The sequence below is a fragment of the Coccomyxa subellipsoidea genome (assembly GCF_000258705.1).
Source record: "Coccomyxa subellipsoidea C-169, whole genome shotgun sequence".
Classification (NCBI taxonomy): Eukaryota; Viridiplantae; Chlorophyta; class Trebouxiophyceae; family Coccomyxaceae; genus Coccomyxa; species Coccomyxa subellipsoidea.
The window spans coordinates 1,238,878-1,266,640 of record NW_005178033.1 but is presented as its reverse complement, the minus strand read 5'-3'; the positions used below and the strand labels follow the sequence as shown (position 1 = coordinate 1,266,640).

Sequence of the window (27,763 nt, the reverse complement as noted above, 5' to 3'; positions counted from 1 at the left end):
ATCACTTGTATGATGCCTTGACTTTCTTAGGCCTCCAGGCATACGATTCGTTTTGGAGTGGACGACGGCAAGAAGGTGTCGAGGAGGCTGGGCTGCGATCTACTATAAGAGATCCCATTCTGTGCCATGGCTAAACTAAATAAGGTGGAGAAGGACTTGCTGGACCAGTTAGTGAAAAAAAAGGTAACTGCTGCCGCTCTTTTCCACAACTTGTCTCCTTCCCACCACTCCTTCACGGTCACCTTATACGAATGAAATCAACATGTGGCATCACGAAACGGTGTCAATGATCCCCAGGAACAGTCCAAGCGAGGTTTCCTTGGGGCGAAGAAGCTAAAGCTGAAGAGGAAAACACCGGGTCCAAAAAAGCGAGCCCGTGATCTTGTAGAGGAGTTCGGGTAAGCAAGTCGCTTACATTGGAGCATGAATGGACGAAAATTGATGCATGCACGTTTGACCACTCCTGAAACTGACTGTAAACGCATGTCAAAACGCGCAGGCTGTGCCCCATCTCTTTACAGCCAATGCGCAGACCCGTGCTGCCATCATCAGGGCAGGCCTATGATGAAATCAACATAGTGCGGTTCTGCTCAAGCGGCAAGAAGCAGTGCCCAGTCTCAGGCGCCGCCCTGGAATGCTATCGGAAGGGCACTGACAAGGGGAAAGTCATGCTCACACCGGACTATGCTCTGCGCAATGTCATCCGCCACCAGGCTGTGCAGGCAAAGGTGGAATCACCTCCCCCACGCCCTGAGTCATATCCTTTTCGCTAGCACTTGTGACATCGTGCACAATTTTTTAGCGAGCAGTGTCACACCACCCTCAATAATTCTTTACGCTACTCTTCCTCAGGTGTACATCCCACCAATTGACAAGGATGAGCTGCTCAAGGAGATGCGCATCTTCCTGACGCTGGAGACGCCAGGCGATGACTTCACCACGGTCATGCCGGCTCTCGCCAAGGTGTGAAAATAACCGCTTGCGGGATGGGCAACACCCCCTAAGCAGTGTCCCTTTTCTTCACATGAATGTCATAATATGTACAGGAACACTGGCTATGGCGCCATGTGGCCTGAGCGCTAACAAATGGCATGCAGGCGGTTGTGGATGACACGAATCTGGGCTACATCAAGCCCAAGGAGCTGCAGGAGCTGCTGGGCAGCATGCGGGAAGCTGCCGAGAGCTGCCCCGGCGGCTGTGCAGCGGAGGCGTTCCCTGCGCTAGTGGCGGAGTGCTTCGCGTGCCGCGTGCCTCACATCGTGGACATGGGCGTCGACATGCTGCCGTCCGAGGCCGCCTGGGGCTGCCCCCGAGTCATGCGCGAGGCCCTCTCCGTCGGCCAGGACCCCGACTGCCGCGGCCAGGTGCCCTTGTCTGACCTGCTCACCATTCTCCTGCTGGGCTGGCCTTCTTTCCGATTATTGGCATGCCCTGCGCTGTTCTGCCTGTCCAGATCATCTACATTATGGAGAGTTGCCAAGGCACAAATTCTGCAGGCCATGCGGTTCTTTGACAAAAAGGAAGATGCTTCTGTTGTCGTGTTCCCCAAATTTCCACACTAGTGTTTGGTGTGGGGTGTTGTGTAGCAAAGGGAGGTTGCAATTGACGGGTGCTGGGTGGGCAGGTGCTGGTGGCGATAGAGAGGAAGTTCAAGGAGCGGGCGTACGCCGCGGCGCAGGCGCGCGCGGTGCTCAGCTATGATACCGAATCCGTGCCCGTGCAGCAGTTCCAGGCGCGCTGCGCGGACCTTCTCCTCTTCGCCCCCAACCTGCAGCTCTCCAAGGCGCGTTCCTGAGCCCTACCAGTCCGACCCGCACCTTGCAGCAAGATGAAGCAAGATGAAACACTTGTGCTGTTTGTCATGTTTACTTGCTGCACCATGGACAAACACACAGGACAGCAAGCATGCTTGTGGCATCGTTGTCACCCAAACAGAATAGCAAGAAGGCAGTTGTGCAGGCGTGGCAGACCTGTGTCTGTGTTTAAGTTCATGGCGTGGCAAGGTAATCACTCACAAGCTGGCACTGACATTGAGTAGGGCACCCATCTCCCAAGTATTTTGATTTAATGAGGCTGGTTGTGCGAGCAGGCTGAGACGGAGGAGGTGATGAATGCGGCGCTGCGAGTGGCGGAGGAGCTGAGCGGCTGCGACAGCGATCGCGCCTGCGGCTACGCGCTGTGGGCCCCCGCGCTCATGGCTCTCAAGCAGCGCGGCCGAACGCTTGACGCCGAAAACATGGAGCGCCTGTTCTGGAGCGAGAACCGCCACGTGCGCTTCATCCTATAACCCCTCACGCGATGCTCCTTTTCTTCCTCTCGCACTCAGAGTACCGGGTTGCATGATTATTCTTGTGATTGCATGGGTGGCTGGTAAGGCTTGTCTTGACACAATCTCAAGAGGGACATCGAATGTAGTTGTCTCCACGCTCATACAATGAAATCTTCCTCGTTTCACGTCATTGCTGAGCCAGTGGCAAAGCATGTGCCAAGGCATGTGAGATGGTGAGCTGTATGGCCCTGGTGCAGGTGCTGACGACCATGGCGGGGTCTGACCCGGAGGTCCTGCAGTGGCACCTCAGCCGCCAACCCAGCAAGGCGCTGTCCCTCTGCATCGAGGCGCTGGCCTGCGCTGGTGCGCTCATCCCACACTCATTGCTCCTGTGAACACCGATTCAACATGTGCAGGTCCTACAAATCTGGACCCCTTGTCTGGCTCTCTATGGCCCTTTCTGACCAAAGATCTGTGACAATGCAGAATTCGGCAGCAGCTTCCACCATGGGGGCGACTCCTACTCCGATGAGGAGGACTTCCTGGGCTCTGATGAGGATGAGGAGCCAGAGGCATTCGCTCACGGCCTCCCCCGCATGCGCACCCTGACAGTGCACAACTACAGCTAGGCGCTGCGGCAATTCCTGCCAGCCTGTAGCTTGCCCCTCGCATCGGCTGCTGATCTGAAGTTCTGCTTCAATACTCAAGACTGGACGGCACAGTGTTCTGTCGCCTGTCCGTGTACACATATCTTGGGGTACCATGACTTGCCTGCCAGGGGACGTTCCTCGCGCGCTCCTTTCTGACGGGCCCCATTGCCGGTGTCAGAGCGATGGGACTGTGTACTCCTAGCGGTGGCTGTTCGGCACAATGCCGACGCGCGCCTTCAGAGTGTATTCTTTGTGCAAGCGCCTCTGGCCCCAAGCGCTAAAGCCCAGTCGTCGGCGTTGCCTGATTGGCGGGTGCGGCTGCTCTGGGGAGTGTGAAGGTGCACTATTGAGAATCGTGTTTTTGGGGTGTGTGCGAGCCTTTCATACCGCGCTGAGTGTGCAGGGTCATGGCTTGAGTGCAAGCATCACTGCATAATTGTGTACTTGTACAAATGAGTCTGTGATTGTTTTTGCATGCTGTACTTGATGATATCATTCTCTGCGGGTGCACACGCGCCATTTCATTGCAGGGGTTCTGTGACAATCAGTCTGCCTGTCCTTCTGAAGCAGCTGGCAAAAGACCAAACAGGTCCTTCTGGTGCTGATGAGCTCAATGCAGACCCTCTGTCTTTACCAGATTTCCGCAAGAAATCTGCGTTTAGGTTGCAGCTTGTAAAATGCCCTCATTCCTATTCGGCCATTGGCCCAAATCGACCCTAGTGAACCACTTCTCATGAAGTCCGTATCAGTCGTCCTGAGGCAACTCTTCACTCACGACAAGTGCGTGCGCATGCATGCATGAAGAACAGCTTGCAGCACTTCTGCCATGTTGCAACGACATTCCTCCTGATGTATGCTACATATCAATGGCGTTTCACTTTGCACCAGCACTTTGAAAGGGGTTCTTTTAGGTGCTTGCTTGTGGTAGAATTCAGAACAGATCAAGTTGATGTGGTCTGAGATTACAGCCCTTGAAGAGGCAATATCACTGTGTCGTGTCAATTGCAATTGAGTTATTCCCTCAACAGATGTTCCTAGTGCTCCTACTTTACAACAGAAGTGATTCTGAATGATGTGATTTCTATCAAATGGGATCTGAATAGGTATCCTAAATCGCTCAAGACTGCTTTGAAGGGAAGACAAGATGAGTTTGTCAGCAGAATGGGAAGATATGCCCGTTCTTTGCACTGCTAGATCTGGCAGTGCAAAGAAGCCTTCCTTCTGGAAGGAACGCTTCTGGTGCCTCCTGGAGCTCGTAGCTCCGTGACATGCCACGACTTCACAGCAGTGCAAACCCTCTTATCTGCCCCAGCTCAAGCTGCCTCAATGCCTGCTCGCAAAATCCTGCAGCCAACGCATAGCTAAGTTAGTCAACACATGCGAGGGGCCACCTCCCAGCCAGCACATCAGCTTCCAGTACCAATCACAAGAGACAGGTGATCATGCAGCGCACCTGCATGAAGGCGGCGAGGGCCTTTGCACCCTCCAGTGGCATGGAATTGTAGACGGACGCGCGCATGCCGCCCACCGAACGGTGCCCCTTCAGCTGAACCTGCAGCAGCATCAAAACGCCTGTCTCAACATGCTTGAATGAACCGCATCCGGCACTATCAGATAATACCCTGGGCCAGCCTGCTGCACCCTGATCCAAGTAAGCTGGACTTCTTGGGACTTGATGGCTATGTCCTATTGCTGCAGCCAGGTCAAATATGGACGCAAGAAATATGATTTTGAGGATGGCGCAGGGGCGCACCATGTTCTGCTCGGAGGCCTCGCTGACAAAGGCCTTCTCCAAGTTGGGGCTGGAGGGGATGGTGAAGGGGATGTTCATGTTGGAGCGCACGCTCGGCTCCACCGGGCTGGCGTAGAAGCCGTTGGACCCCTCAATAGCGTCGTACACCAGCTTGGCCTTGGTGTCATTGTTGGCCTTGACTCCCGGGAGCCCCCCCGCGGCCAGTAGGTGCTTGAAGACCAGCCCGCACACGTAGATGCTCCAGCAGGGTGGCGTATTGTACATCGACCCCTCCATCTCCTTGAAGTCCAGCGTTACGGGAGTCTCCGGCCTGCGCGCAGACAGGCCCTCAGCTCCACACAGTACATCTCTGCCTCCTTGGAAGTTCCACAACTCCCGTCTGTACTGCTGGAACTATGACCTGTCCCTCTTGGAATATCCAAAAACAATCCAAAATGGCGCACTGTCCTGCTGTCATCATGTTCTGTCCCACTGTGGCTGCCATTGACATTGCACAGGCAGCGGGTGCACCACCCACATCCACAGACTCATGGCATGGCTGCTGGTCGGCAGGGACCCAAGCAAGACAGGGATATAAGATGTTTGCCATGCAGACAGCAATACACAAGCCAGCATCAGGGTGCAATCATGACTTTGCGCACCTGGCGCTGCCAACAAGGTCCTCGCGCACGATGACCACGACGACTCCGGCCGGGCCGATGTTCTTCTGCGCGCCGGCATAGATAAGCCCGTACTTGGACACGTCCACGGGCTTGGAGCAGAAGTTGGAGGACATGTCGGCCACCAGGATGGCATCCCCCACGTCCGGCGCACCCTTGAACTCCACGCCCTGGATGGTCTCGTTGTCGCAGTAGTGCACGTATCGCGCCCCCGGGGTCAGCTTCCAGGTGTCACGCGCCGGGACCGACTTGTTGTCGCCCTTGGCCACGATGTTCACGTTGGCGTACTTGCCGGCCTCCTCCGCCGCTTTCTTGCTCCACGACCCCGTCACCAACTGCTCCCAGGCAAAAGTCCCCCTCAGTGCACTGCAACTGATGGTGACTTGGGCATAGCAGCGTGAGAAAATCCTTCAGCTGCTTGCATAGGCTGCTGGCAATAGCACAAATATGGGCCCACGCGCGTGATAATGCTCAACCAGCTGCCGCCAAATGGAGCTAGGAAAGAGATGAAGAGTGTGTTGTATGGCAGGGTGAAGGGTCACAGGGAGCGCACATAGTCGACGGTGTCGCCGGGCTGCGACAGGTTCAGGGGGAGGGCGGCGAACTGCTGGGTGGCGCCGCCCTGCAGGAAGAGGACCTTGTAGTTGTCTGGGATGCTGAGCAGGGCGCGCAGGTCGGCCTCGGCCTCCTCAATGATGCGCATGAACTCTGGCCCCCTGTGTGACATCTCCATCACGCTGATGCCGCTGCCCTTCCAGCTCAGCAGATCCGCCTGCGCCTCCTCCAGCACCGGCAGAGGAAGCACAGCTGGGCCAGCTGAGAAGTTGAACACTCTGCCATACGGCTCCTGCGATACCATCAAGAGGCAGTCTCAGCGGGGGAAGAGTAGCTTTCAAGTACATATCAAAGTTTCTAAGAAGGGCATCAAGCCGCAATTCTGCAGGAATCTCAAGCAATTTCGCAGCGGAAGTCGATGGAAACTGACCTGCGTCTTGCTGGCGCTCTGAGCAGGAGCTTCCATGATTGCAGCCCTGGTTACAAGTCTTTGAGAAGGTCTCAACAATGAAGCTCTAGGTGTCTGCAGCAGCTGATTTGTGCGGTAGTGTGGGCTGCTAATTTGCTCAGGGCCGACAACAGTCTTGAACAGCATCTTCAAATCCAGTGCTCTTCCCGATACTCAAAATTGCAGCGATCACAGTCCGACTGGATGACGATATTTAAATCCCGGTTTTGCGATGCGTTACGAAGGTGTGCCACCATTGAAAGTCAAAGAAAGTATCTCAGAAAGTCAACACGACGGCCATTAGTAAAGTTGCAATAAAGAGATAGTAAGGGTGACTGATTGCTGGCTCCATGGCCGCTGCCACACCGAAACCAAGAATACCAAGAAGGAATAGTCAATACCATATCAAAGTATGTGTGGTATGAGGATCTGAGCCTGCACTGTTCTTTCCTGCATCGTTAAGAATACTTATTAGACGATGGCAAACCCAGAAAAACGCAAGAAGAGGCCAAATGGGCAGGTCGTGACAGATCCTCGGTTTGCAAAACTTCATACAGATGCTCGTTTCCAAATTTTCCCGAACAAGCATCGCAAGGTGGAGATCGATGATCGCTTTAAAGGTAGGCGGTGCGCCCAGTACTAGCTAGCTTCAACAGCTCTATCGAATTTATATAACTCGATCGATAGCTTGAGACGATGATTACTTTGATGGCGCAGGAATGCTCACGGAAGAGCGCTTCCAGAATAAAGCACCTGTTGACAAGCGGGGAAGGAAGGTGAGGCTGGCTAGCACCACCGAACAAAATATATTCTGCCGAAACTCCTGTCATTGAGCCACACTGATATGCCATTGACTGTGGCCTGATAGGTGAAGAGGGAGAGGAAGAATGAAGACCTGAACAGATACTACCGGCTTCAAGACCAGGTCTGTCCTCGCTTCTCTGTCAGATCTAAAAATTAACCTGCCGTCATCATGTAGGTTCAGTGCATCTGGCCTTCTCGTTGACCTATGTCCTGCTGTTTCCAGGATGGGGCCGAAGAAGTGTCCCCAGACACCGGAACAGAGAAGAGCGCCCTCCCACCAGACACAAAGAAGAAGGCCAAGTTGCCGGATCAAGAAGAGCATGCATCTGACAGTGAAGCAGAGGAGCCCAGCGAAGGAGAGGATGCAGAGGCTGCCGAGGAAGAGAGCAGCGAAGAGGAGGAGTCTGACAGGGACGCAGAGGCAAAAGCACGGTGGGCGCGCATGCGGGGGCTGGCCGGCCCGGACAGCAGCAGCGATGATGATGCTGGCAGCGAGGATGAGGATGCATCAGTCTCCGATATGGCCTCTCTTCAAGACGAGGATGAGGTGCGCCTGCAATCCCAGTCCTGGCACCGAGTAGTTAAATATCTGACAGCCAAATACAGGTGGTCAGTGTTGAGGCTTTTATTGACACCTTAAGCTGTGACTCCGATGTCTTATTAACTTGATCATCTGGGATTTGAATAGTGGACTGGCAGCCAGTCAAGGGAATCTGATGCAGGAGGCATGAAGTACCGAGTGGATCTGGCGCAGGTGGGCGATCTGTCAGAGTGGGGAGTGGGAGCGATGGCGGCCAATCCGGACGAGGCCATTCCCGAGGCGGAGGAGACCTCCAGGCTGGCAGTTCTGGACTTGGATTGGGAGCGCATCCGCGCCACCGATATCCTGGTTGTCCTGCGCTCCTTCCTCGACAAGGTGGGGCCTTTTAAGAGTCCCTTAATCCGGGCTTTGAAGCCTTTTCAAGCCCAATACTTGACAAATCTTTTGTGTAATGAGAAGTGAGAATGGGGCCGATCAAGGGCAAAGTAGAGATCCAGTGGCCAGAGATCAGCAAAGACATTGTTGTTGGCGTGCTGCTGTCGGCGTATCTTGACCTCAGTGAGGGGCGCTGGCATGAGGGCGCATTCTGGGGTCTGTGCAGGGGCAACGCATCGAGCGGGTGACAGTGTATCCGTCGGACTTTGGCCTGGCCCAGATGGCTGAGGAGGCGGTCATGGGGCCGCGTCCCATCTTTGGCTTAAAGGCACTGCGGGAGAGCTCCGCCAAAGAAGCACATGGCAGCGACTCAGATGACGACGATGATGACAGCGACGCTGCAAAGAGGCCCGGTGCAGAAGAGGAGTCTGAGGAGTCAGATGCGGAGGTCGACCAGCGCCGCCTGCGCATGTACGAGCGGTCAAAGCTGCGCTACTACTACGCAGTTGTGGAGTGTGACAGCGTCGCCACCGGCGCCCACCTGTACAGCCAGTGCGACGGCCTCGAGTTTGAGCTGACTGCCAACCGGTGAGCACATTGACTGCTTTCTTCTGTTCGCCATGATGATCGCCTGCCACCTGCAACCTGTGGTTGTATATTTTGCTTCTGGCGTGCTGGAAGCGTGCTCCATATTAGAGCTGGCACAGCTTAAATCCACCTGCTGTTTCTGGTGTGCCTCTTGTGTGGTGCATGGCCTGTTGGGTTGGTCTTGATTGTCAACATCAATTTTGAGCTGTGTGGTGGCGACACAGGCTGGACCTGCGCTTTGTGCCGGAGGAGCAGAGCTTTGAGGGGCGGAAGGTGCGGGACAGCGCGACGGGCGCGCCGGCCGAGTACCAGCCGCCGCCCTTCTTCGCGACGGCCGCGCTGCAGCACACCAACGTGAAGCTGACCTGGGACGGCGACGATGAGCAGCGCAAGCGCACCATGTCCAAGCGCGTCACCGCCGACGAGCTGCGCGAAGACGACTTCAAGGCGCGCCCCCTGCAGCCTACTTTACACCTTTCTCTGCAGCTGACCAAAAATTCCTCGATTCTTTCATTTGCAGAGATGGACAAACAGGGTTGGGGCTGGTGTCATAGTGTGCACATGCACAGCGTAAAGCAAAAGATCCTGCTCGAGGATGACTGTATCACTTTTTTGACTGGAAGAAGCGGCGGCAGCCTTTCTCGCCAGACGCCGCAGGCACCTGTCAGTGCACTTATGCATATATCCAATGGATGCTTTGGGTGTGCGCTGGGTGAAAATGATAGCAGAGGCTGACAGTTGTTGGTGCTGTACATGAAGGCGTACCTGGCGACAGGAAGTGATGAGGATGAGGAAGAAGCCGAGGTGCCAGATGCGGACCGCTACCGGAAGCTGCTGTTGGCGGGCGCCGATGCGCAGCAGCCGCTGCACCGCAAGGGTGGCAAGGACTGGGGCGCTGCAGCAAATGGGACCGCCGACGAGGAAGACCAGGCATGCTGTCTCTCCTTCAACTACCAATGTCATGGCTGCTTCCTGTGTCATGGCTTGCCATGTGTTGTTGGCAGTGTGCGCCTGCTGCTTATCCCATGGCCGAGGCTTCTAGACGGCCAGGCAATGAAATGTGAAGAATTACAGCAACTTCTGAGTACATTGCAAAATTTCACCTGGCCGCATGCAGTGCTTTGCCTGCTTGCAACAGTGGATTCCAGCTAAATGCTAAGGATGAGCGCATGTTGCAGGGCGAAGAGGAGGCAGCGAAGAGGAAGACCAAGAAACGGGGGGATGTGGACATGGAGGTCACCTTTGGTCCTGCGCTGGAGGGCCTCTCGCAGCGCCTGGCTGACAAGGCAAAGTCCAAGGAGGCCAAGACCCTTTGGGAGCAGATTGAATTGCGGCGCAGGTGTGATCCTGACTGCTACCTTCCCTTCCTATATTCTTCAAACTTGTTCAATATGTTTGATTGTGTGTGTGTGTGTGTGGAGGGCATTCTAGTGGTGCTTTTTGAGTCTCATGGCTCATGTCTTGGGGCAGTTGTGCACCTGTTGAAGCAGAAGGTGTGGCATGACAGGGAGAAGAAGATGGCAGCAAAGAAGAAGGGGAGGCACTACGCCAGCTCAGACGATGATGGAGATGGCGCCATCAGCGATGACGTGCAGCCAGCATACGTGCAGGAGGATGCCTTCCTCCAGCATGATGACAACACCTTCGATGACCCTTTCTTCCAGGTGCGGGACCTGAAGGATGTATAACATTATTGTACGATCTTTGCTGTCGATCAATCAAGCAGCGCAGACTGCGTTGACTCTGTGTGTACCTCTTTGGCCATGTCATTATATCTGTTCTGCTGAAAGGTGTGTAGGTAAGAACATGCATGGATTTGATCCTGCCATCATGCTTTGTGCACCAGGGCGGGGATGAGGAGCCGTCCAAGCCTCAGAAGGAGGAGGAGAGGGCGGCCAAGAGGGAGAAGATGCGCAAGAAGAAGACAGAGCGGGTGGCGGCCGAGCAAGCAAAGGAGCAGGAGGAGCGGAGGAGGCAGGCTGAGCTGGAGCTGCTGCTCATGGATGAGCATGCCCTGCATGATCAGGCCGTGCTGGGTGAGCCTTTGCAGCTGCTCGATGTCTTTTTCAAGAATGGACTCAAGGTTGATGTGTGTGAAATCGACAAGCATGTTATACTCATCAATGATCTGCTCTATGCAGGTGCCAAGGCAGACAAGGCGGCAGAAGCTAAGGCAAGCCAGCTGTCACGCAAGGAGCGCATCAAGCTGAAGAAGGCTCAAAAGCGCATGGAGAGGGCCACGGGCAGCGATGATGAGGACTTGGGCACAGCAGGACAGAAGCTGAAGGTACCTTTCCGCTCCTCCACCTAGGTGGACCTGCCTCAAATTTCTGGATGGCAGAGAGAAGCACAAGGCTTGAAAAAGGCACAGTTGGTTGGATTGAACGTATGTGGGGGACATCTGCACAAGTCTTAAAGCTTCACATTGCGGCTTGAGCACCAGTGTCAGAGCTTGGCTGCAGTGTCGCTGTGAGTGGCAGACCACAGACCCCCCAATCAAATATCTGGCTGTGCAGGAGGCCGACCTGGAGGATCCTAGGTTCTCAGCAATCTTCACCAACCCCGATTATGCCCTGGATCCGACCAACCCTCGCTTCACGCACACGGCTGGCTCCGCCAAGCTGGCAGCAGCCGTGGCAAAGCGCAAGGGGCGCAAGGTGCCAGCTGGAATCGATGCTGCTCCGGAGGCTGCCGTGGCACCCTCAGGTACCGGTGCCGCTCGTCTTCTTCTCTGTCCTGTTCTTCTGCATTCTTTCTTCTGCCGCTGTGTGCATCATGTTTGATGATGATCTGAACGTTCTTTCCTGCCCGCTGTCTGCATCATGTTTGATGATGATCTGAACGTTCTATCCTGCCCGCTGTCTGCATCATATTGGATGATGATCTGAATATTCTTTCCTGCCCGCTGTCTGCATCATGTCTGATGTAAATATTGAAAAGGACATCATGCTTGAATCCAAGTGGGCATCCTTGTGTGATTTGTGTTCAGCTAGTTCTTCTGCTGCAGATGCAGGGAAGCCCTCATCTGATGCCCAGCTGAAGGCCATGGTAATGTCGCTGAAGAAGAAGAAGGCAAGTGCAAAGAAGGCCGAGCAGCTGAAGAGCAAGTGACTGAGATTGCATCTGCAGAAGTTGTATTGATCATGAGCTCCTGTTTCACATTGAGGGTCCCGCATAGTTATTGTTCTCTGGAGTACCTAGCTAGGCCTAGGCATCCGCCCAGTAGATGAGATATATAGATGATTGCGTACGGTTGTGAGAACTGGTGCAGCGACATTGACTGTCAATTGGGAGAAATCAATAGATGAAAGTGTGTTGTACCTTTATTTGCTCACCAGGCTTCGTGTTGAATCATCACTGCGGCCAAACCTTAGCCTGGCTGGCTGGTCATGCATTTGCTCATGCATATCTTGGAATTTGTCATGTTGGGGTCCTAAGCGTTTGCATGCCATGAATACAGTAGCGAGGCAGGTGGGACAAATTGTCTCTCCCTACTCCAACTGCAGTGGCATGCAAGTTGTCGGTTCCACCTGCACGTGATCGCACTGCACGAATAGTTGCTGCAAATTTGTGTGCAAGCAAATACCATTGGAATCAGTGGAAAGGATATCATCACGACAAGAAGAGTTGTCTGCTGTGAGATAGATCTTGCATTTAGACCCGCATGTGTTCGTAGCATTGCAGCATGGCAAAGGGAGCACTTGACACTCTTGGAGAGGAAGTCACAGGCACGGCTGCTCATTAATCGTGACTCATTTTGTGAAGCATACTTGAATACTCATTACTGAGATGTTTTGTCTGTTGCAGGTATTGTAGCTCCGGTCTCAATATGCATGGCACTAACAGTTTTTCTCGTTCGGGTCTTGAACCCCAACGGCGATTCTGACACATCTGCCCTTTTGATAGCTTCAGCATACTATGCAGAAAAGGTAAGTCAGATACAGGTTGTTCAAGGCTGAAGATTGATAGCAAACATCCTTGATGGTATCACCTGTCAAACGGAGCTTCTTTAGACATGATCGCAGCATAGCTACCGTCAAATTGTTTGAAAAATTTTTCCTGAGATTGCAGGCAGATGATTCCACCGGAACAAAGCTGGCGGGTTCCGTCATTAACGCTCTCATCTTTGTGGTCATAGTTGGACTCATGACCTTTGTTCTCGTTCTCCTCTTCAAATATGGGGTAAAATACACTGGCATAATTATCAATAGTACAAGTGTTGACCAGTGTGATCAAAATTCGATTTCACTGCACCTGCATTAAGTGGTAAGCGCTGAACCTGTGTTATCCCTTCCACATGCAGTGTGTGCGCTTCATATATGGCTACATGGCATTTGCCGGCTTCAGCATCTTCTTCTTCCTCACTGGAGTCATTGCGCTGCAACTCATTGAGAAGGCGTCCCTGCGGCTGGATGCCTTCTCTTTCCTGTATATACTCTTCAACTTTGCGGTGAGACACTCCTCACTAAGACTTAAGCTCGTTCACCTCGCACTGCGTCTCATTTGGAAGTCATGCTTCACACTCTGTAGTCCATTCATCGGCGCATTGGAGGGCAACTTTTTGCGCCTAGGCGGCATATTCATGCCTACCATGGCATTTGTTGTGGAGCGCAGGTGGTGGGAGTGGGCAGCGTATTCTTCTGGCCAGCGCCAGTGCTGCTTAAGCAGGGATATCTGGTCGTGACCGGGGTGGTGACGGCCTACATGTTCACGTTCATTCCAGAATGGACAACCTGGACCCTGCTGATTGCCATGGCGCTCTATGACTTGTATGCAGTCCTCACTCCTGGAGGACCCCTGAAGGTGGCCCTCCTGCATCATGCCCCTGCCAGCCAGACATGTGCAGACATCAGGCAGCATCAGCTCCTTTTTGCACTCCAAGTCTTGCAACGGACTCAAAATCTCTCAATGACTTTGTGCAGGTCTTGGTGGAGCTGGCCATTGAGCGGGATCAGGACATTCCGGCACTCATCTATGAGGGCCGCTCAACGGTGCGTTCACTGTCTGAGCATCCCAAGGTCAGCACAGGGCATACTGCAGTTAAGTCTTGATCCACCGTGAGAACCCTGCTTGCTGGAAATAATCTAGTCCCTTGTTGCAGGCTCCCAGACGGCGACCGGTGGCGGTTTCTGGCAGTGCGGGGCAGAGTCAGCGGGAGCAGGATGGAGCGGTGTCTGCAGCCACACCAGGAAGTGGTGACGAGCTGGCAGTGCTGCCACTGGGGACACAGCCAGACATCACCTCTGAAGATGAGGGCAGCACGGCGCACAGGGATGGAGAGAGGGTGGGTGACCAGCTCTGTTGCATGCTGGCAAAGGCCTATTCATCTGTGCATGTGTGAGGATGCGGCAGTTGAGCTAGCCCGAGCTGCTTCTTAGTGAGAATGTGAAGGCTCGGTATAATTCAAGCTCTGCATGCAGGGTGTCAGGCAGCCCAAGAATGAAGCGGATGGCACCCAGATCTTGGGAGATGAGATAATTGCAGATGCTTCAGAGAACGGGGATGGAGTTGGGAGCTCTGGTAGAGCGGCAGCAGGTACGTTCAGTTCACCTGCTCATACAAAGCTTGTCTGTGCTGGTGTGAAAACATGCAAACAGTAAGTCTACGGGAATCAGGACTGTACATTAAATGCATTGGCTTCAGGGACAGATGACCCTACAGCAGCTGCGGAGAGCGAACCCAGTACTGCTCCAGATGAAGAGGCAGAGGACGGTGACGGGTCCCTGCAGCCATTGCTGAGCCGATCTGGCGAAGCAGCGCCCAGCTCTGCTGCAGCAGATGCCACACAAGGTGCGAAGCGTTCCCTGCATATGCTTCAGCCACCAAAGGGCCTTTCCCGCTGAGCAACGAAGTCCACACCCACCCCCTTCCCACCCATCCGTAATGTGCACTGCTTTGGAGATGGCAGCTGACCTCATTGGCAGGACATGATGGAGTCTCTCACAGAGGCAAGATGATGGGGGCAGGTGGTTCTGTGCCACTGCCACTGCCGACGGCGCCCCTGAACCCTCAGAGGCACGTTGGCCACACTCACGAAAGCGAGGACGACGAGATGTGGGGCCTGCCGGACTCCATAAAGCTGGGCCTTGGCGACTTCATCTTCTACAGTGTGCTGGTCGGCCGCGCCGCCATGTATGACATGCTCACCGTCTTCGCCGCCTACCTCGCCATCATCGCCGGCCTGGGTGCGTGCAATTTGTATATTTATTGCATTCTGCCTTGCTTAAAGTTCTGTCAGAGCATCTGTGCATTCCACACGATGTGGGTGTATGACGGGGGACGGTTACGGGAGTCGCCTAAGTGCACAATTTACTTGAAGGGGCAATGATTCTTTATTTTCTTGCCTTGATACCAGCTGGTCTCTCACATGCCTTGTGCTGCTGAGTCTGGCTGGGTGCATTGGTGCCACAAAGTGGACAGTGGCATGCAAATGCAACAAGGTGGAAAGGGACAAGCTGAGGGTGTGTTGGGTATCTTACAGGCATGACGCTGCTGCTGCTGGCGGTTGCCCAGAAGGCGCTGCCTGCGCTGCCCATCTCCATAGCCCTGGGCGTCAGCTTCTACTTCACCACACGGCTACTGCTGGAGCCCTTCATTCTGCCTCTCAGCACCAACCTGCTCATGTTCTGATGCTGGAATGGGCGGCAAGAATTAAAATAGCTCACCAAGGCTGAAGACTGTGCTTTGCAATCACGGTCATAATACTGCACTTACAGTATATATAGGATTCCATCACTGGCATTCCTGTGCTTGCGCATTTCTTGCTGGCATTGTAGGAACTGGCTCACCATCGACATTGAGAAGACTGCCAAAGCAATGCAAGTTCATCTAGATTCCAAATATGTCAAGTATTGCTGCGCTGCCTCTTGGACTGTAAAAATGCCTGTCAGCTTGCGCTAGTCTTTGGTTACTGTTAGACAAAGCCGTCATAGCATGATACTGCCTTCCTTAGCCCTCCACCGGATTGATTGCACAAACAGCATCCCAGATCACGGGAGGATAAAATGTCTCCAGTGTGATTGGGGGTCTTCAGCAGTAAGTGCAGACAATCAGTCAAACTCCAAGAAGTCCATCCGGGCCTTCATGGTCTTTTTGATCTTTTCTTGCTCCTTCTCATCCCGCTGTATCTGCCTAATCTCTGCCAAGCTCACCTGCACAGCAGATCCGCAACATATGAAAACTCAGATGGCCAACTCCATGCACATGTTAAGCACTTGGACAGATGCCTGCAAGCGATTGAATACCTTTTGAAGGATTGCTGGGGGATCATGTGATGCATCAATGTCCCCAAGCAGGACCACATTCTCGCCTCTGACAACATAGAGGCCCAGGGGGTCCTCAGCATAGAGTATCCCCACGATGATACGCTCCACAGCTCCTTCCAATACTAGATTGGCAAATTGATCGAAAGATCTGCGCACATACATGATAATTTTGCAAACGGTCCAAGGCATCTGGCAAATACAGTGTAGCAATTTGAGCCCAGACCGCTCAAAATGTGGATTCATGTCTGCGCTGTATTGTACTACACAATTAGAGAGTATGAGTGATGTGATTACCTGAGAATGCCAACTATCTTACGCCCGTCCCTGAGCTGTACCAGTAAGCGTTTGTCGAGTTCCTCAACAAGCGCTGCTCCTGGCGGTGGTACTTCATCCAAACTCATGCTACAAATCTTCTTGATCTTGATTCTATTGTCAGCATGCTCCAATGAGGCAAGGATCCAATACACTGTGGAGAACAGTCGCTCCACACAGCAGAAAGGCAGATGTGAGTGTTCGCTGAAAGTACTCTGTTGATTGCTCTGTGACTTGTTGCCTTTCTCACGGAGAAATGTCCAAGAACAATTATTTCTCTGATCATGCCATGAAACTTCTATGTAAAACCCTTTACAAGAGGGTCCATCCCCTGGCAATGAGAAATAATGAAGTAAAATGCACCACCGTGGCAGCTCCGAATTTGAAAAGAAACGACAGGTCGTGGCTGCCTCCAGCAACCTTCTCCGCTGCTTCGCTTCCTTTTCAGCACTTTCAGATTGGCACAGTACAATCACACACCCGAAAAGACAGTCGCAAGAAAGTGCCCAAGATCATTGGGAATAACGGGGCGGCTTTCTTCTACTTCAACCTTTCACGAGGTCCGACGATGTTCAGTCCGGTTGGACAAGTAGCCGGTATCCAAACTAGCCCTGCCCCAGTGCAGCGAGCCTTTGACGCTTTCCTGAAGGTAAAGCCTCCGCCTTTCAGGTGGTGTGCCATAAGATCCCTCCTGCTTCACTGAAAATTGTCGACGTCGACACTGTGATAGCGAGGAGGAAGACGCCTATCGAATACCAGGGCATTTCCATGCCTGCGAGCGGCCAATGATAAAACATGGACGCTATTGAATCAATTATTGTGCCACTCATGCAGGCTGTGGGGAAGAAACCACACCTCCTACGGAACTATAGTAAGGAACAACATCTTATAGAGTGGGTCAGGAGGCAAGGGGGGCAGGTGTGTCACACCCACTGATCCTGTCCACATCTGAAACTTTCCTTGTTTCTTAATTTACAGTGATCTGGCCTTGCTACGGTCTTAGCCATCCTCATGACAAGCACTGATGCGCAGGCTGATGTCATGATAGACAGCCCAGCAGCTGGGGGGCCAAGAGGGGTCCTGGCAAAACGCTCCTTTTCTCCTGATGAAGTCATCTTGTCCATCCCTGGGAGCATGGCCATCCCCTTCGAGGGGTCCCCCGAAGAGGCCACGGTGCTGCTGCTACACATAAAGCACGACAGGAGGAGACGGGCGCAGTACCAGCCATGGCTGAATGCGCTGCCTGGGCCACAGGATTTTATAGCATGGGACTCGGTGGATGACCAGTCCCTGAGCATGCTGCAGTGTTCTGAAATGGTGAGCCTGCCTCTTTTGATTGTCCACGTGCAGACTATCCTGAACGAATTGATTGATTCCTAGGTGGCACACTCGAAGTATGATTGTTGGTGTGATGGCTTCGTGTGAACAGGAAGGTGCAGTGAGGGAGAGGAGGGAGCGTCTGGAGACAGTATGGCAAACAGAGCAGGACCAGGATCTTGTTTATTCAAAGCAGAACCTTCTGCCCTCTCGGGACATCCATTGGGACGAGGTGCAGTGGGCAGCAAACGTCGTGCGGAGCAGGTTTGCTTTAGATCCTAGGGATGGGCCATCCCTAAAGTTTAGAATCCCCACATTGTGCTCTTATGTACAGTACTACCCTTGAATACCGCACACGAATCCTAAATGTTGCCCTAGACATTGCCTGCTATTTGTCTGACTCATTTCACATGGCTGCATTCAGGAATTGGACCATGGGACAGTCAGGTACCGGTGAGCATGTATGTGTCATGATGCCCTTGTTCGACATGGTCAACCATGACCGGGCATCAGACAACAGGATCCGTTTTCGTGGAGGAGCCTTTCAGCTAGTCCATGAAGGAGACGGCATCAAGGCTGGTGAGGAGGTGAGCACTGCATGGGCTTATTCCATTCTGTGAGGCCAAATGCCGCAAGCTTACCGTTACTTACTTGCTCTGTAGATGTATGCAGCAATCTTGCTACCATGGAAATTAGCATTAGGCCGTGTGAAGCGCAGATCACCTACAATTACGAAGGCGAGGGGCATGAGCTACGAAATGATCAGGCTGCCCTGGACTACTCTTTCATGCTGCCCCACTCGGATGACAGCCGGCTGTTCCATGTTGATGCCTTGGCATCCATGACATCATCCAGCGAGGTCTAATTCCTTTTGAACTACATCAAATAGTACTGCGCTGATGCTTTGTTATCCAGAGGGTTCCAAAGTTGCTTTCTTTCTAATGGTACTAGAAGTGCACAAATGGCTTCAGCGGTGATTTCACTGAGTCTCTCCTGGCTTGCATTGCAGAGCGCTTTGGGAGAATTGACCATAAAGGAGCTTGAATCAGAGCTTGCACAGATGCAGGCTCGGTTGGATCAGTTCCCCACAACCCTCAAGCAGGACCGAGAGATCTTGAATCGCTTGCACAGAGCAGGTATGCACTGCCTGGCACATTTGCTAGTTAACTTGCACTTGGAGGTATGGCAGTTTTCAATTTGAAGCGATGAGCTGCCACAGGGACCCTGTGACAGGGTACTGCATCAAGCACTGCGAGACGATGAGTCTTATTTCTGTGTAGAGCTATTTACCCAAACCTTTGTGTTTCCCTGCAGATGCGCCCGTCGCAGCAGAAAGGTCATTCTTGGTCGAGGTCAGAGCCGCCCGGAAAGCAGCACTTGGAGTTCATATAGAGTCTCTGGAAAAGTGCTTGCAAAGGCTGTCATAGCATAGCAGAAAGGAAGTATGATGTATGAGCCTGCAATTTGCGTGAAATATACATGTTGTGAGATGACAATTGAAGCAAAAATTACAAGGACTGATACGTAGTATGGATGAAACTGTTGAGCTTCAAAGATGAGCTATACATTTTTAGCTGTACACACTGTGCTGAAAGTTGTGCAGTGTCTCCTCAATGACCAATCTGTCTTTCTATGCGACTTGTAGACCCACAAGTCCCCCCATGCAAACGCAGGCACTCGCTGTCTTGATAATTTCAGTCCTCCAGTACCTTCTCCTGCTCTTTCTGCATAAGCAGCTTTTGCTGCTCTTCCTCAGACATAGCCAGAAACCTGCAAGCAAGAGCACATTTAATGTACCATCTTTACTTCTGAAGGCAATGAGTCATAACTGGTGTGGCACTACCAAGACTGACTCACGTGAAGACGCTCTTGTCTCCTATGTCATCTTTGATGGGCTGTGTCCATTTTCTCCCTGCAAAAATCAGCGACGTTCCAAGGAATGCCAACAGCAGCACACGCTCCGCTGACTCTGGTACAGCGCCACTGAGGTGCCCTGCAAGGCAACCCCTCACGAGTGAGACTATATGCCCGATATAAGGGCAACTTCCCTCACCAGGCTTTGCACAGAAGGACCAGCAGTCACAGCAAACGAAGGCACTCACCCAAGAGGAGTGCAGGTGTGAGGAAGAAGAGAACAGCGCATTCCGGTTTCCCATAGCACACCCCTTCCTTGAAGGCCACTCCAGTGACGGCAGCAAAGAAGGGGCCGACAGCCCAAACGGCGCCCGGGTTGCTTGCCACAAAATCCGTGACTGGCTGCGGCTGCAACACCATCGCAACAGTAAGTATGGCTGCACCAAAGCTTAAACACAGGCTGGGTTACCTTCCAAAAAGTTCATTGGAAGCATGAGGTTTGAAATCAAAGAGGGTCCCCTGGGGTACATTGTACCTGCGATGCCATGATGCTGAGGCTGCCTATGACACCAGAAGCCCATAGGAGCTGGATGAAGCGTTTCAAGGGGGCCACATATATGTGGATCAGGACAAGGGATACCCCCAGGCCGCCTGCCCCAATGAGGCAGATGGCATTCTGCCATTCCCTGCACAGCAAATTACACAATGAACACCAGGGCATCAAAGCAGGTGACACCATAAGGTCGGACAAACAAAGGATAAGTCTCCGCTGAGCACGGCATGCGTACCTCAGGAACTGTAATGGTGATCCATTTTGAATTCCGAGGGCAATGATGGTGTCCAATAGGAGGGCTGCAAGGCAAAGAATGGAAATGATTTATATTAAGGCTTATGGGAGCATAACCATGATGCTTTGAGAGTGCTTGCCCATACATGATCACCTGCTGCAGCCACTGAGATGCCAGCACGGTATCCCAGCACTTCCCTAACGTCGCTCTCTTCAACCTGCCAGTCCCCATACACTCCCCTGAACACCTCTTGACCTACACAGTCCAGAGAGATCTAAGAAATGCTTTGCAACGGGTAATAAAACTCTTCCACTCAAATAAGGACTTTTGTATTAATGATACCTTGCGACGCAGTGGCGTCGCACATGAGAAAGCTCCTCCTAGTACTGTGGCCAGGTCTTCCTATCATGCGGCATTGAAGAGCAATTCTTGCACTGCAATGAAGTCTGCTTGGTAGAATTATGGGACTGGCAGGCCATGACCGGCCTGATGTGCACGTAACACGAGAGCTTCTGGCATTCATTAGCATGTTTGGACAGATCTGCGATGCCAACGGACGACGCGCTAGGTGCCGCCTTTCAATCCGTTTGTTCGATCTGAAAAGGTTTGTTAATTTGCTGCATGCGATGTTAATCCATTTTGCCTGATGGGTGGCACAGGACCCAATTTGTAGAGCATTGCAGCACGTGACAATAACATGTAATCACGTGCTGCTCCTTTTCAAATTTGCCAGACCAGGCCAGACCAGATTTGTCTGAACCACAAGGAACAAAGATCATTGACTTTAGAACTAATCTGATTTTGTGATGTTGCATTTGTCACCTTGAAACTTTGCCATCTGTGGAGTTTGCAACGATCCTCAGAGCATCAACTTGAAGGACTTGCAGGAGTCACAGACAAGGATGGCCGCAGCAGCGGAACAGCTCACATTTCAGATTGTCGTGGCTGCGACAAGGAAGCTTGGGATCGGAAAGGGAGGGACGATGCCTTGGAAATTGCCAGGTGACATGGCATACTTCAAGGAGCTCACAACCAGAACGGCGGACCCCAACAACCAGAATGCAGTCGTGATGGGACGAAAAACATGGGAGTCCATCCCTCCAAAGTTCAGACCACTGCCAGGAAGGGTGAATGTAGTGCTGAGCCGAGGCTCGGTTGGTGATGAGAACCAGGCAGCACAGGGCAACACGCAGGGAGACAGTCGTCCAAATGCCACTTCATATAAGGTGAAAGTTTGCAATGAGTTTCAAAGCTATATAATGACAAGGGTGACTTGATGGGTATTAGTTCAACACGAACAAAACAGCTCCATCAACTAAGAGACAAACGGTTGTGGCAGGTTTCTGAGCTTAGAATTTTCATTCAGGGTGCTCACCTGACCAGCAGCCTGGAGGCTGCCATGGCGTTGCTGGGTGAGACCTCGTTCAAGGAGCGCATAGAGACGGTCTTTGTCATTGGCGGTGGCAAAGTGTACGAGGAGGCATTGCCCTCCCCACTCTGCTCAGCCGTGCACTTCACTGCGGTGAGCCTCACCCACCCACCCACCCACCAGTACCTTGCATTCAAAAACGAAACGCACAACACTATATATTTCCTGTTCTTTTTACAAGGCCTAAATGGGCTGTTCCCTGCCCGTGTTGAAAAATTGAGGGGGGCACAGATTGAGGCGGACATAGAGTGCGATACCTTCTTCCCGGAGATGAGTTTGGACAAGTGGCGGCTGTGGTCTGAGTCAGCGCCGCGCCGCAACGGGGACATGCGCTACTCCTTCCAGTGCTACGTGCCCGCCTCTGCCTCCAGCAGCAGCAGCCCCCCAGCCCTGCCCCCTGCAGTGGCAGCCCAGCATGAAGAGCTGCAGGCACGTCAGCCACTCTCTTTCTGTTAATTTGTATGCCTCACGCATGGCAAATTGCATGTCATGGGTACTTTAAGAGGCGTGTTGGGGGACTGAGCTGGTGCCCTGTGCTGTGTGCTCAGTATCTGAACATGGTGGATGACATCATCCGCAACGGGGTATTCCGCGGAGACAGGACGGGCACGGGCACCTTCACCAAATTTGGCTGCCAGATGCGCTTCAACCTGCGGCACACCTTCCCGCTGCTCACCACCAAACGCACCTTCTGGAGAGGTGCCCTCTCGCCTCCCTTGTCCACGCCTGTCAATCTAACCATTGTGAACGCCGTAAAGAGTATCGCTGCGGCCCAAGATATTTTGTCTGGTTGTATTCATTTAGTACAGTACCATCAATATGGCCTGGTAGAGGGTAAAAACTTAGTAAGATCCAGGCAAAATCTGTCGTGTTGGTGGCAGGCGTGGTGGAGGAGCTGCTCTGGTTCATCAGCGGCAGCACGAATGCCAACGTGCTCAAGGCAAAAGGCGTGGGCATCTGGGATGGCAATGGCTCCAGGGAGTACCTGGACAGCATCGGCCTCAACCACAGGTGCCGCTTCTTGCCCTTTTCGGGCAGAGGTCTTGCAAGACTGCAGCCACTCTGAAGACCCAGCATTGTGACAGCATGCCAGTGATGCTCATGATTCTGATCTCTTTTCATCTGCTCACCCTCCCCATCCCACGCCAGGTCTGTCTGTGCATCCCTGCTTGAGCACTCAGTTTTACAGCGTCCTGAATGTGAGGCTGGAGGGCGGTGGGGGTATTGTGATGTATCTCTTGAGTCGCACGCGAAGGCTGGCAGACGGACCCCCCGGTGTGGCGTGCTGGCGTGCAGAGAGGAGGGGGATCTGGGTCCGGTGTACGGCTTCCAATGGCGTCACTTTGGCGCAGAGTACACCGACATGCACGCGGACTACACCGGCAAGGGCGTGGACCAGCTGGCAGCACTGATTGCAGGGATCAAGGCCAAGCCATACGACCGGCGCCACGTGCTGACCGCCTGGAACCCGGCCGCGCTCCCAGACATGGCCCTGCCCCCCTGCCACCTCTTCTGCCAGGCACAGCAGACTACCCCCGACACATGCGTATTAACTCATGTGGTTTTTCAATTTAACCTTGAAAAATTGTTTTGGAACACATGTATTTTCTCACACCCCTCATCTTGCCCCTTATGTTGCCCTACGTGTCTCGGGCGATTCCTGAGCTGAAGGTGTAAGCTTGGCAATGCTGAGAGTTGAATGGCAGGTGTCAGGATGCGCTGATTCAGTGGCTGATGTGGGTTGGCAATGTGATGCCGAGCAGTTCTTTGTGGCGGAGGGCGAGCTGAGCTGCCAGATGTACCAGCGCTCCTGCGACCTGGGCCTCGGCGTCCCCTTCAACATCGCCTCCTACGCCCTCCTCACCCGCATCATCGCCCAGGCACGCTGCTGCACCCTCTCCTTGAAGAGGCCCAACTCTGCTGGCGTGCTACAAATTTAAACTTTTCCGCTGAGTTTCATTGCTGCATCCGTCACGAAGGCCAATGCCAAATGCACAGTTCAGGGGGGTCTGTGCGCTGCAATTCAGTTGGGTTTGGCGGGTGTAGCCAAGCTTGAACTGCCTTGCGCCAACCTGGGACATCAGGTGGATGATGCAGAGTGCAAAGATGTCTTTTATAACGGGCAAATGTGGAGTGCAGGTGTGCGGGCTGCAGCCTGGGGAGCTGGTGCATGTGCTGGGTGATGCGCACGTGTATGCCAACCACGTGGACCCGCTCAAGGAGCAGCTCAAAAATGCTCCCAGGGCCTTTCCGGTGGGTTCCTGATATTGGCGCAGATGGGTCAATTTCAAGTGTCTGATATGATTACAATTTCCTTGGCGATCAGATGCGTGCCATCAGTGACCGATTGATTGTGCCGTGCAGGTGCTCAAAGTCAACCCTGCCAAATCAGACATTGACAATTTCGTTTATGAAGACTTTGAGCTACTGCACTACGAGCCCCACAAGAAGATCGCCATGAAGATGGCTGTCTGACATATAAAGGCAGCCCTCTTTCAAATTTTATGTGCTAATAGTGGGTGCATTGAAAGGACTGCACTTTGTTGTTGACCCTGCAAATGCGCCAAGCAGGTTCCAGCATTAACTTAAACGGTGTAACAGGATCTGAGCAAGAAAATTTGAGTATGCACTTTTTGATGATCAGTAGATGAGCACACTTGTTTTTATCATTATCATTATTATCACACGCTTTTCCTGCAAAGAGGCAAGGCGCGTCCTGCAGACAAGCTGCAGTTGAAGGCTGCCATAATCCTACCCCTTGTTGGACTTGCCAGATCCAAGCAAGACCCAATCAACCGTGGGCACGGTGCTCAGTATTTATATCGCCCCCCGCCAGCGGGGGCACTTGTTTTTAAGACTGAGTAAAACTTAAAAATTGAAAGATGTTACAGTATCGGCTAGCTTGGCAGTGTTGGCCAAGCTTGGTACGCCCTCACTGTAGAGCTACATTCCTGCGCGGCAATGGAGGACTGCAGGAAAAACCAGTACAACGACCCAGAAGTATTGATCAATACACAAGGCACCTCTCTGCTGTAGGTCCTATGAACACTCTCTCATGATCACATCTTACTGTTGGACTTGTGTTGTGTGACAGTTCAGAGCACCTCCTATCTCACCACCTGCATGTGTCAGGCGCCCTCATCCTGCATTGTAGTCAATGAGACTGTCCTGACCAGTGATGCCTCCAGCCACCTCCAAATCCTCCTTGTCAATATCATCCTCCCCCACCCACTCCTCACTGTCCTCCTCAGCTGTGAATCCCGCCACCCCAGCAATCCCCTGTCCCTCCTCTGGCTGCTGCAGGCGCACACTCACATCACGTGTCGACTCAACACTCGGTACTCCAACACATGCGTTTGCACTGCCACAATGTCATGTCAACGACACCGCGCCACATGACATACGCATCGCATCCTGAGTGCGCATGTCCAGGCAGGTCTGACAGAGCGAGGCAGGCGGTGGCACAATTTTAGCTTCAGTTCAACAGAATGAGGCATTACAGATATACGAGTACTTAAAAAAAAAGACAAAAACCTGCTCAATTTCAACAGCATGTTCGCAAGTGTTTTACCGATGAATTGCACAAACAAGTGCTGCCCCTAGTACACCAGCAACACCGTCTTCAGATGGTGTCTACTGATCAAAGCTCACCTGCTCCATCTGCTGGCCGCCGCCGTGGAGTTTGTCAAAGGCTTCGTTGGCGCCAGCAAGGACCATGTCCTGGACAGTCGCCGGCTGCTGCAGGTCCAGCGGATTGCCTGCCACGCCCGGCACCGCACGGTGGATGCCGGCCGTCAGGCCGAACCACCCCGAGTCCGCCGCGTCTGCGCCCCCTGGCGCCGCCGCAGCGAGGGGCCCCGCCGCCGGGTCGCCCGCTGACGGGGCCACCGTTCCAAACCAGGCCGCCAGAGCTTCAGGACCCATGGCCGGCACCTGTTGCACACAACGCAAACATGAGTCGCCATAATTGCCTGCCGCAAGTTGGCGACCTTCTCAAGCAATCAGAGGCTAAGTGAAGGTTGGTGATGATCGAGCTGGCCAAGACAATTTCAGACTTTGGCAGACTTCAGACACAGCTCATGATTTGATGTGATATGCTGTGGTCAGGTGAGTGGCGGTGAAATTTGTAGCTCTTGACGGTGCAATTGCACGTGCAAATGTTTCGACGCTGAATACTCCTGAACCATTGAACAAGCAGGTTGAGCCTAGGTGCGCACATTGCTTGGCGGCAGCGCTGCGCCGGTCGTGGGGGAAGCGGCCAGCAAGGGAGCTGGCGCGAGCTTGTGCGGGGCCAGCGCATGCGCAGGGTGCTGCCCCGGGTGCGCGTGGTTCTTTGGGTGCTGCTTGTGCATGTGCTTGTGGTGCCCCACCTCTGCAGCGCCGACCTCCCCAGCAGCCCCAGGCGCAGACAGCAGCGAATCTGCAGAAGCACGTCAGTCCTTAAGCCCAGTGACATCGTATCGGCCACACATGCAAGTGCAGGCCGGTGGACACTGCTAGGGGCATGTCACATGACACTCAAGACTGGTGCACGCAACCTCGACACAGGGAGGATTGCCCAGACCTGGCTCCGGTGAATTCAAGAGGCTGTGATCCGCTGCTGCCGCCACCTTCTCTTCCACGATGGGATGCTGCATCGATTTTGTTTTCTGTTTCTCATTTGCTGCTTCCCCCAAATCGCTCCCGACCGGGGAGCCTGCCACCAAGGGCTCTGTCGCTGCCTCATTCCCTGCATTACCAGCTGTCATGCGGTCAGTCATTGCACAAACAAAGTGCCTGCAGGACTTCACAGACATAATTTGTGAAAACTTGCAGGATCAGTGCAGAAGGCTGAAGACTTACGTTGCGAAAATCCTGCAACGTCGGTGTGATGTATTTTGCTGCTCGGATGTGAGAATGCCACAACGAGGGCGATGACGATGGCTACAACTATGAAGACCGCCACACCAATGCGCCACTTTGTCCACTGAAATCCCTGTCCATCCGTGACCCAGCTGTGCCCGCTTGGTACTGGCACTGATGTACCCGCAATGGAAGGTGGTGAGGGCTGCTCCTTTGACAATTTTACGATGCCAGGGCTGCCCTTACTGTTCTTCTTCCCAGGTGATGTCTGCGTGAACAAGTATCACGTTCAGGGGACCCCCTCGAATAGAAGGCGTACCAGTAAAGTCTTCACAATTGGCTTGATGATGACCACAGAACACTTAGACAGCCTAACATAAGATTGCCCCTCGGACAGCCCCTCGGACATAGTAAGGTGGAGATGCATGTTGCACTCATGCTGCATAGTAATTCTCCCCAATCACTGACAGTAAAATGCTTCTGGGTCGCTGTGATGGCGATGTTCTCCACCATCAACCACAAGCAACCTAGGGACCCAGATGACATACAGTCACAGACAAAATCAAGGAAGTATGTTGTTACGAAATGTGTCACACAAGAGATAATTATGAAGGCACCTTAATGCGAAGAGAAGAGGACAGAAGGCGCTGCTTCTCCGTTGGAGAAGGGAGTTGGTTCTCTTCGTCAACCTTTTGAAGTTGATCTTCGATGAGCTTGGAAAGTTCGCTTGCCATCTGCACGAGGTTTTATATAGGCACCAATGCTTGATTCTAAAAACTTAGATACAAGGTCTTCCTTCGGAATCGCTAAGTGAAGGAGCCCGTCCCTGATTTGCACTTACGATGCCAAAACTGTCGGCAGATCTTGTCTTTGCCTCTTCAACCACTTGCTGGCGGGTCCCAACAGGCGCAAAACAACACAGATCACTGTTCTTGCGCCGAGAAAGCGCGCATCTCTGATCTGGGCCAGGGTTAGTCATGCTAGGGTTGTCTAAACCCCTCTTGCCACAAGCGCTTAAGCCCTGCATTCATTGTTTTCCCAGAAATACTTCAACCATAGACAAGCATGCTGTAACAGGTACTTTACTCGTGACGACTGCCAAATCAGAGATGGCACCACGGTCAGCGCGCCTAGCCGGCCGGCCGCGGCACCAACCTGAGGTACCAACCGGCTGCAGCGCAGTCAATAGTTTAAGCGCTAAAAACTTCTTAGTCTTGAAGACATCACGTCGAACTCGGAATTTCCTGCAACAAGTACTTTGCTAGGACCGGCCAACCGATATTTCGACTGGGCGCTGCGCAAATGCCCCCAGTG

The 27,763-nt window shown here is 53.1% G+C and overlaps 10 protein-coding genes across 10 annotated transcripts; 6 read left to right on the top strand and 4 right to left on the bottom strand.

Annotated features, from left to right (window-relative positions):
• Nucleotides 1–166: 166 nt before the first annotated feature.
• On the top strand, nt 167–1,795 carry COCSUDRAFT_66578 (hypothetical protein; the record flags this gene model as incomplete). Its single annotated transcript, XM_005646841.1, has 6 exons — nt 167–183; nt 298–398; nt 500–728; nt 853–963; nt 1,098–1,364; nt 1,625–1,795. The coding sequence occupies exons 3-6, from the start codon at nt 525–527 to the stop codon at nt 1,793–1,795; spliced, it is 753 nt and encodes a 250-aa protein (XP_005646898.1). The 5' UTR covers nt 167–183; nt 298–398; nt 500–524.
• A 33-nt stretch (nt 1,796–1,828) lies between these two features.
• COCSUDRAFT_56046 (hypothetical protein) lies at nt 1,829–2,898 on the top strand (the record flags this gene model as incomplete). The annotated part of the gene is made up of 4 exons (XM_005646840.1): nt 1,829–1,849; nt 2,090–2,269; nt 2,527–2,632; nt 2,756–2,898. 4 exons carry the CDS (start codon nt 1,829–1,831, stop codon nt 2,896–2,898), a joined length of 450 nt encoding a protein of 149 aa, XP_005646897.1.
• A 969-nt stretch (nt 2,899–3,867) lies between these two features.
• On the bottom strand, nt 3,868–6,565 carry COCSUDRAFT_66577 (phosphoserine aminotransferase). The gene is made up of 6 exons (XM_005646839.1): nt 6,317–6,565; nt 5,885–6,178; nt 5,314–5,666; nt 4,673–4,982; nt 4,373–4,471; nt 3,868–4,263 (listed from the first exon to the last, which is right to left on the bottom strand). The coding sequence occupies exons 1-6, from the start codon at nt 6,479–6,481 to the stop codon at nt 4,243–4,245; spliced, it is 1,242 nt and encodes a 413-aa protein (XP_005646896.1). The 5' UTR covers nt 6,482–6,565; the 3' UTR covers nt 3,868–4,242.
• A 488-nt stretch (nt 6,566–7,053) lies between these two features.
• On the top strand, nt 7,054–11,753 carry COCSUDRAFT_56044 (hypothetical protein; the record flags this gene model as incomplete). The annotated part of the gene is made up of 12 exons (XM_005646838.1): nt 7,054–7,110; nt 7,362–7,685; nt 7,893–8,054; nt 8,281–8,642; nt 8,867–9,177; nt 9,418–9,647; nt 9,821–9,981; nt 10,150–10,306; nt 10,489–10,678; nt 10,784–10,929; nt 11,159–11,348; nt 11,650–11,753. The coding sequence occupies 12 exons, from the start codon at nt 7,054–7,056 to the stop codon at nt 11,751–11,753; spliced, it is 2,394 nt and encodes a 797-aa protein (XP_005646895.1).
• A 683-nt stretch (nt 11,754–12,436) lies between these two features.
• COCSUDRAFT_16765 (Presenilin-domain-containing protein) lies at nt 12,437–15,272 on the top strand (the record flags this gene model as incomplete). The annotated part of the gene is made up of 9 exons (XM_005646837.1): nt 12,437–12,571; nt 12,714–12,824; nt 12,946–13,092; nt 13,257–13,445; nt 13,565–13,644; nt 13,779–13,930; nt 14,112–14,181; nt 14,544–14,827; nt 15,124–15,272. Coding segments are annotated over 9 exons (1,317 nt in total), but the record flags the coding sequence as incomplete, so codon positions are not given.
• Nucleotides 15,273–15,691: 419 nt separating this feature from the next.
• Nucleotides 15,692–16,308, bottom strand: COCSUDRAFT_83471 (hypothetical protein; the record flags this gene model as incomplete). Its single annotated transcript, XM_005647001.1, has 3 exons — nt 15,692–15,793; nt 15,887–16,055; nt 16,202–16,308. 3 exons carry the CDS (start codon nt 16,306–16,308, stop codon nt 15,692–15,694), a joined length of 378 nt encoding a protein of 125 aa, XP_005647058.1.
• Nucleotides 16,309–17,353: 1,045 nt separating this feature from the next.
• On the top strand, nt 17,354–18,401 carry COCSUDRAFT_42681 (hypothetical protein; the record flags this gene model as incomplete). Its single annotated transcript, XM_005646836.1, has 4 exons — nt 17,354–17,536; nt 17,649–17,800; nt 17,961–18,123; nt 18,255–18,401. The coding sequence occupies 4 exons, from the start codon at nt 17,354–17,356 to the stop codon at nt 18,399–18,401; spliced, it is 645 nt and encodes a 214-aa protein (XP_005646893.1).
• Nucleotides 18,402–19,029: 628 nt separating this feature from the next.
• Nucleotides 19,030–20,806, bottom strand: COCSUDRAFT_33484 (hypothetical protein). Its single transcript, XM_005646835.1, has 7 exons — nt 20,521–20,806; nt 20,332–20,433; nt 20,179–20,242; nt 19,926–20,076; nt 19,639–19,798; nt 19,394–19,529; nt 19,030–19,306 (listed from the first exon to the last, which is right to left on the bottom strand). The coding sequence occupies exons 1-7, from the start codon at nt 20,543–20,545 to the stop codon at nt 19,231–19,233; spliced, it is 714 nt and encodes a 237-aa protein (XP_005646892.1). The 5' UTR covers nt 20,546–20,806; the 3' UTR covers nt 19,030–19,230.
• Nucleotides 20,807–21,080: 274 nt separating this feature from the next.
• Nucleotides 21,081–24,082, top strand: COCSUDRAFT_37014 (putative bifunctional dihydrofolate reductase-thymidylate synthase; the record flags this gene model as incomplete). Its single annotated transcript, XM_005646834.1, has 10 exons — nt 21,081–21,336; nt 21,446; nt 21,562–21,700; nt 21,839–22,036; nt 22,156–22,306; nt 22,489–22,618; nt 22,904–23,126; nt 23,371–23,487; nt 23,747–23,860; nt 23,972–24,082. 10 exons carry the CDS (start codon nt 21,081–21,083, stop codon nt 24,080–24,082), a joined length of 1,440 nt encoding a protein of 479 aa, XP_005646891.1.
• Nucleotides 24,083–24,461: 379 nt separating this feature from the next.
• On the bottom strand, nt 24,462–27,340 carry COCSUDRAFT_47841 (hypothetical protein). Its single transcript, XM_005646833.1, has 6 exons — nt 27,067–27,340; nt 26,450–26,717; nt 26,172–26,336; nt 25,825–26,027; nt 25,259–25,540; nt 24,462–24,904 (listed from the first exon to the last, which is right to left on the bottom strand). Exons 1-6 carry the CDS (start codon nt 27,181–27,183, stop codon nt 24,746–24,748), a joined length of 1,194 nt encoding a protein of 397 aa, XP_005646890.1. The 5' UTR covers nt 27,184–27,340; the 3' UTR covers nt 24,462–24,745.
• Nucleotides 27,341–27,763: the final 423 nt, after the last annotated feature.

Coding starts and splice junctions, on each gene's coding strand:
- COCSUDRAFT_66577 (XM_005646839.1), bottom strand. CDS start 6,481: ATGCTGTTCAAGACTGTTGTCGGCCCTGAGCAAATTAGCAGCCCACAC. Junction 6,179..6,316: donor AGAGCGCCAGCAAGACGCAG/GTCAGTTTCCAT, acceptor ATGGTATCGCAG/GAGCCGTATGGCAGAGTGTT. Junction 4,472..4,672: donor AGGCCTCCGAGCAGAACATG/GTGCGCCCCTGC, acceptor ATGCTGCTGCAG/GTTCAGCTGAAGGGGCACCG.
- COCSUDRAFT_33484 (XM_005646835.1), bottom strand. CDS start 20,545: ATGTGCGACGCCACTGCGTCGCAAG. Junction 19,799..19,925: donor TCAGCATCATGGCATCGCAG/GTACAATGTACC, acceptor ATGGTGTTGCAG/CCGCAGCCAGTCACGGATTT. Junction 19,307..19,393: donor GGAGACAAGAGCGTCTTCAC/GTGAGTCAGTCT, acceptor TCTTGCTTGCAG/GTTTCTGGCTATGTCTGAGG.
- COCSUDRAFT_47841 (XM_005646833.1), bottom strand. CDS start 27,183: ATGGCAAGCGAACTTTCCAAGCTCATCGAAGATCAACTTCAAAAGGTT. Junction 25,541..25,824: donor CAGCGCTGCCGCCAAGCAAT/GTGCGCACCTAG, acceptor TGTGTGCAACAG/GTGCCGGCCATGGGTCCTGA. Junction 24,905..25,258: donor GCGGCCAGCAGATGGAGCAG/GTGAGCTTTGAT, acceptor GTGCGCCTGCAG/CAGCCAGAGGAGGGACAGGG.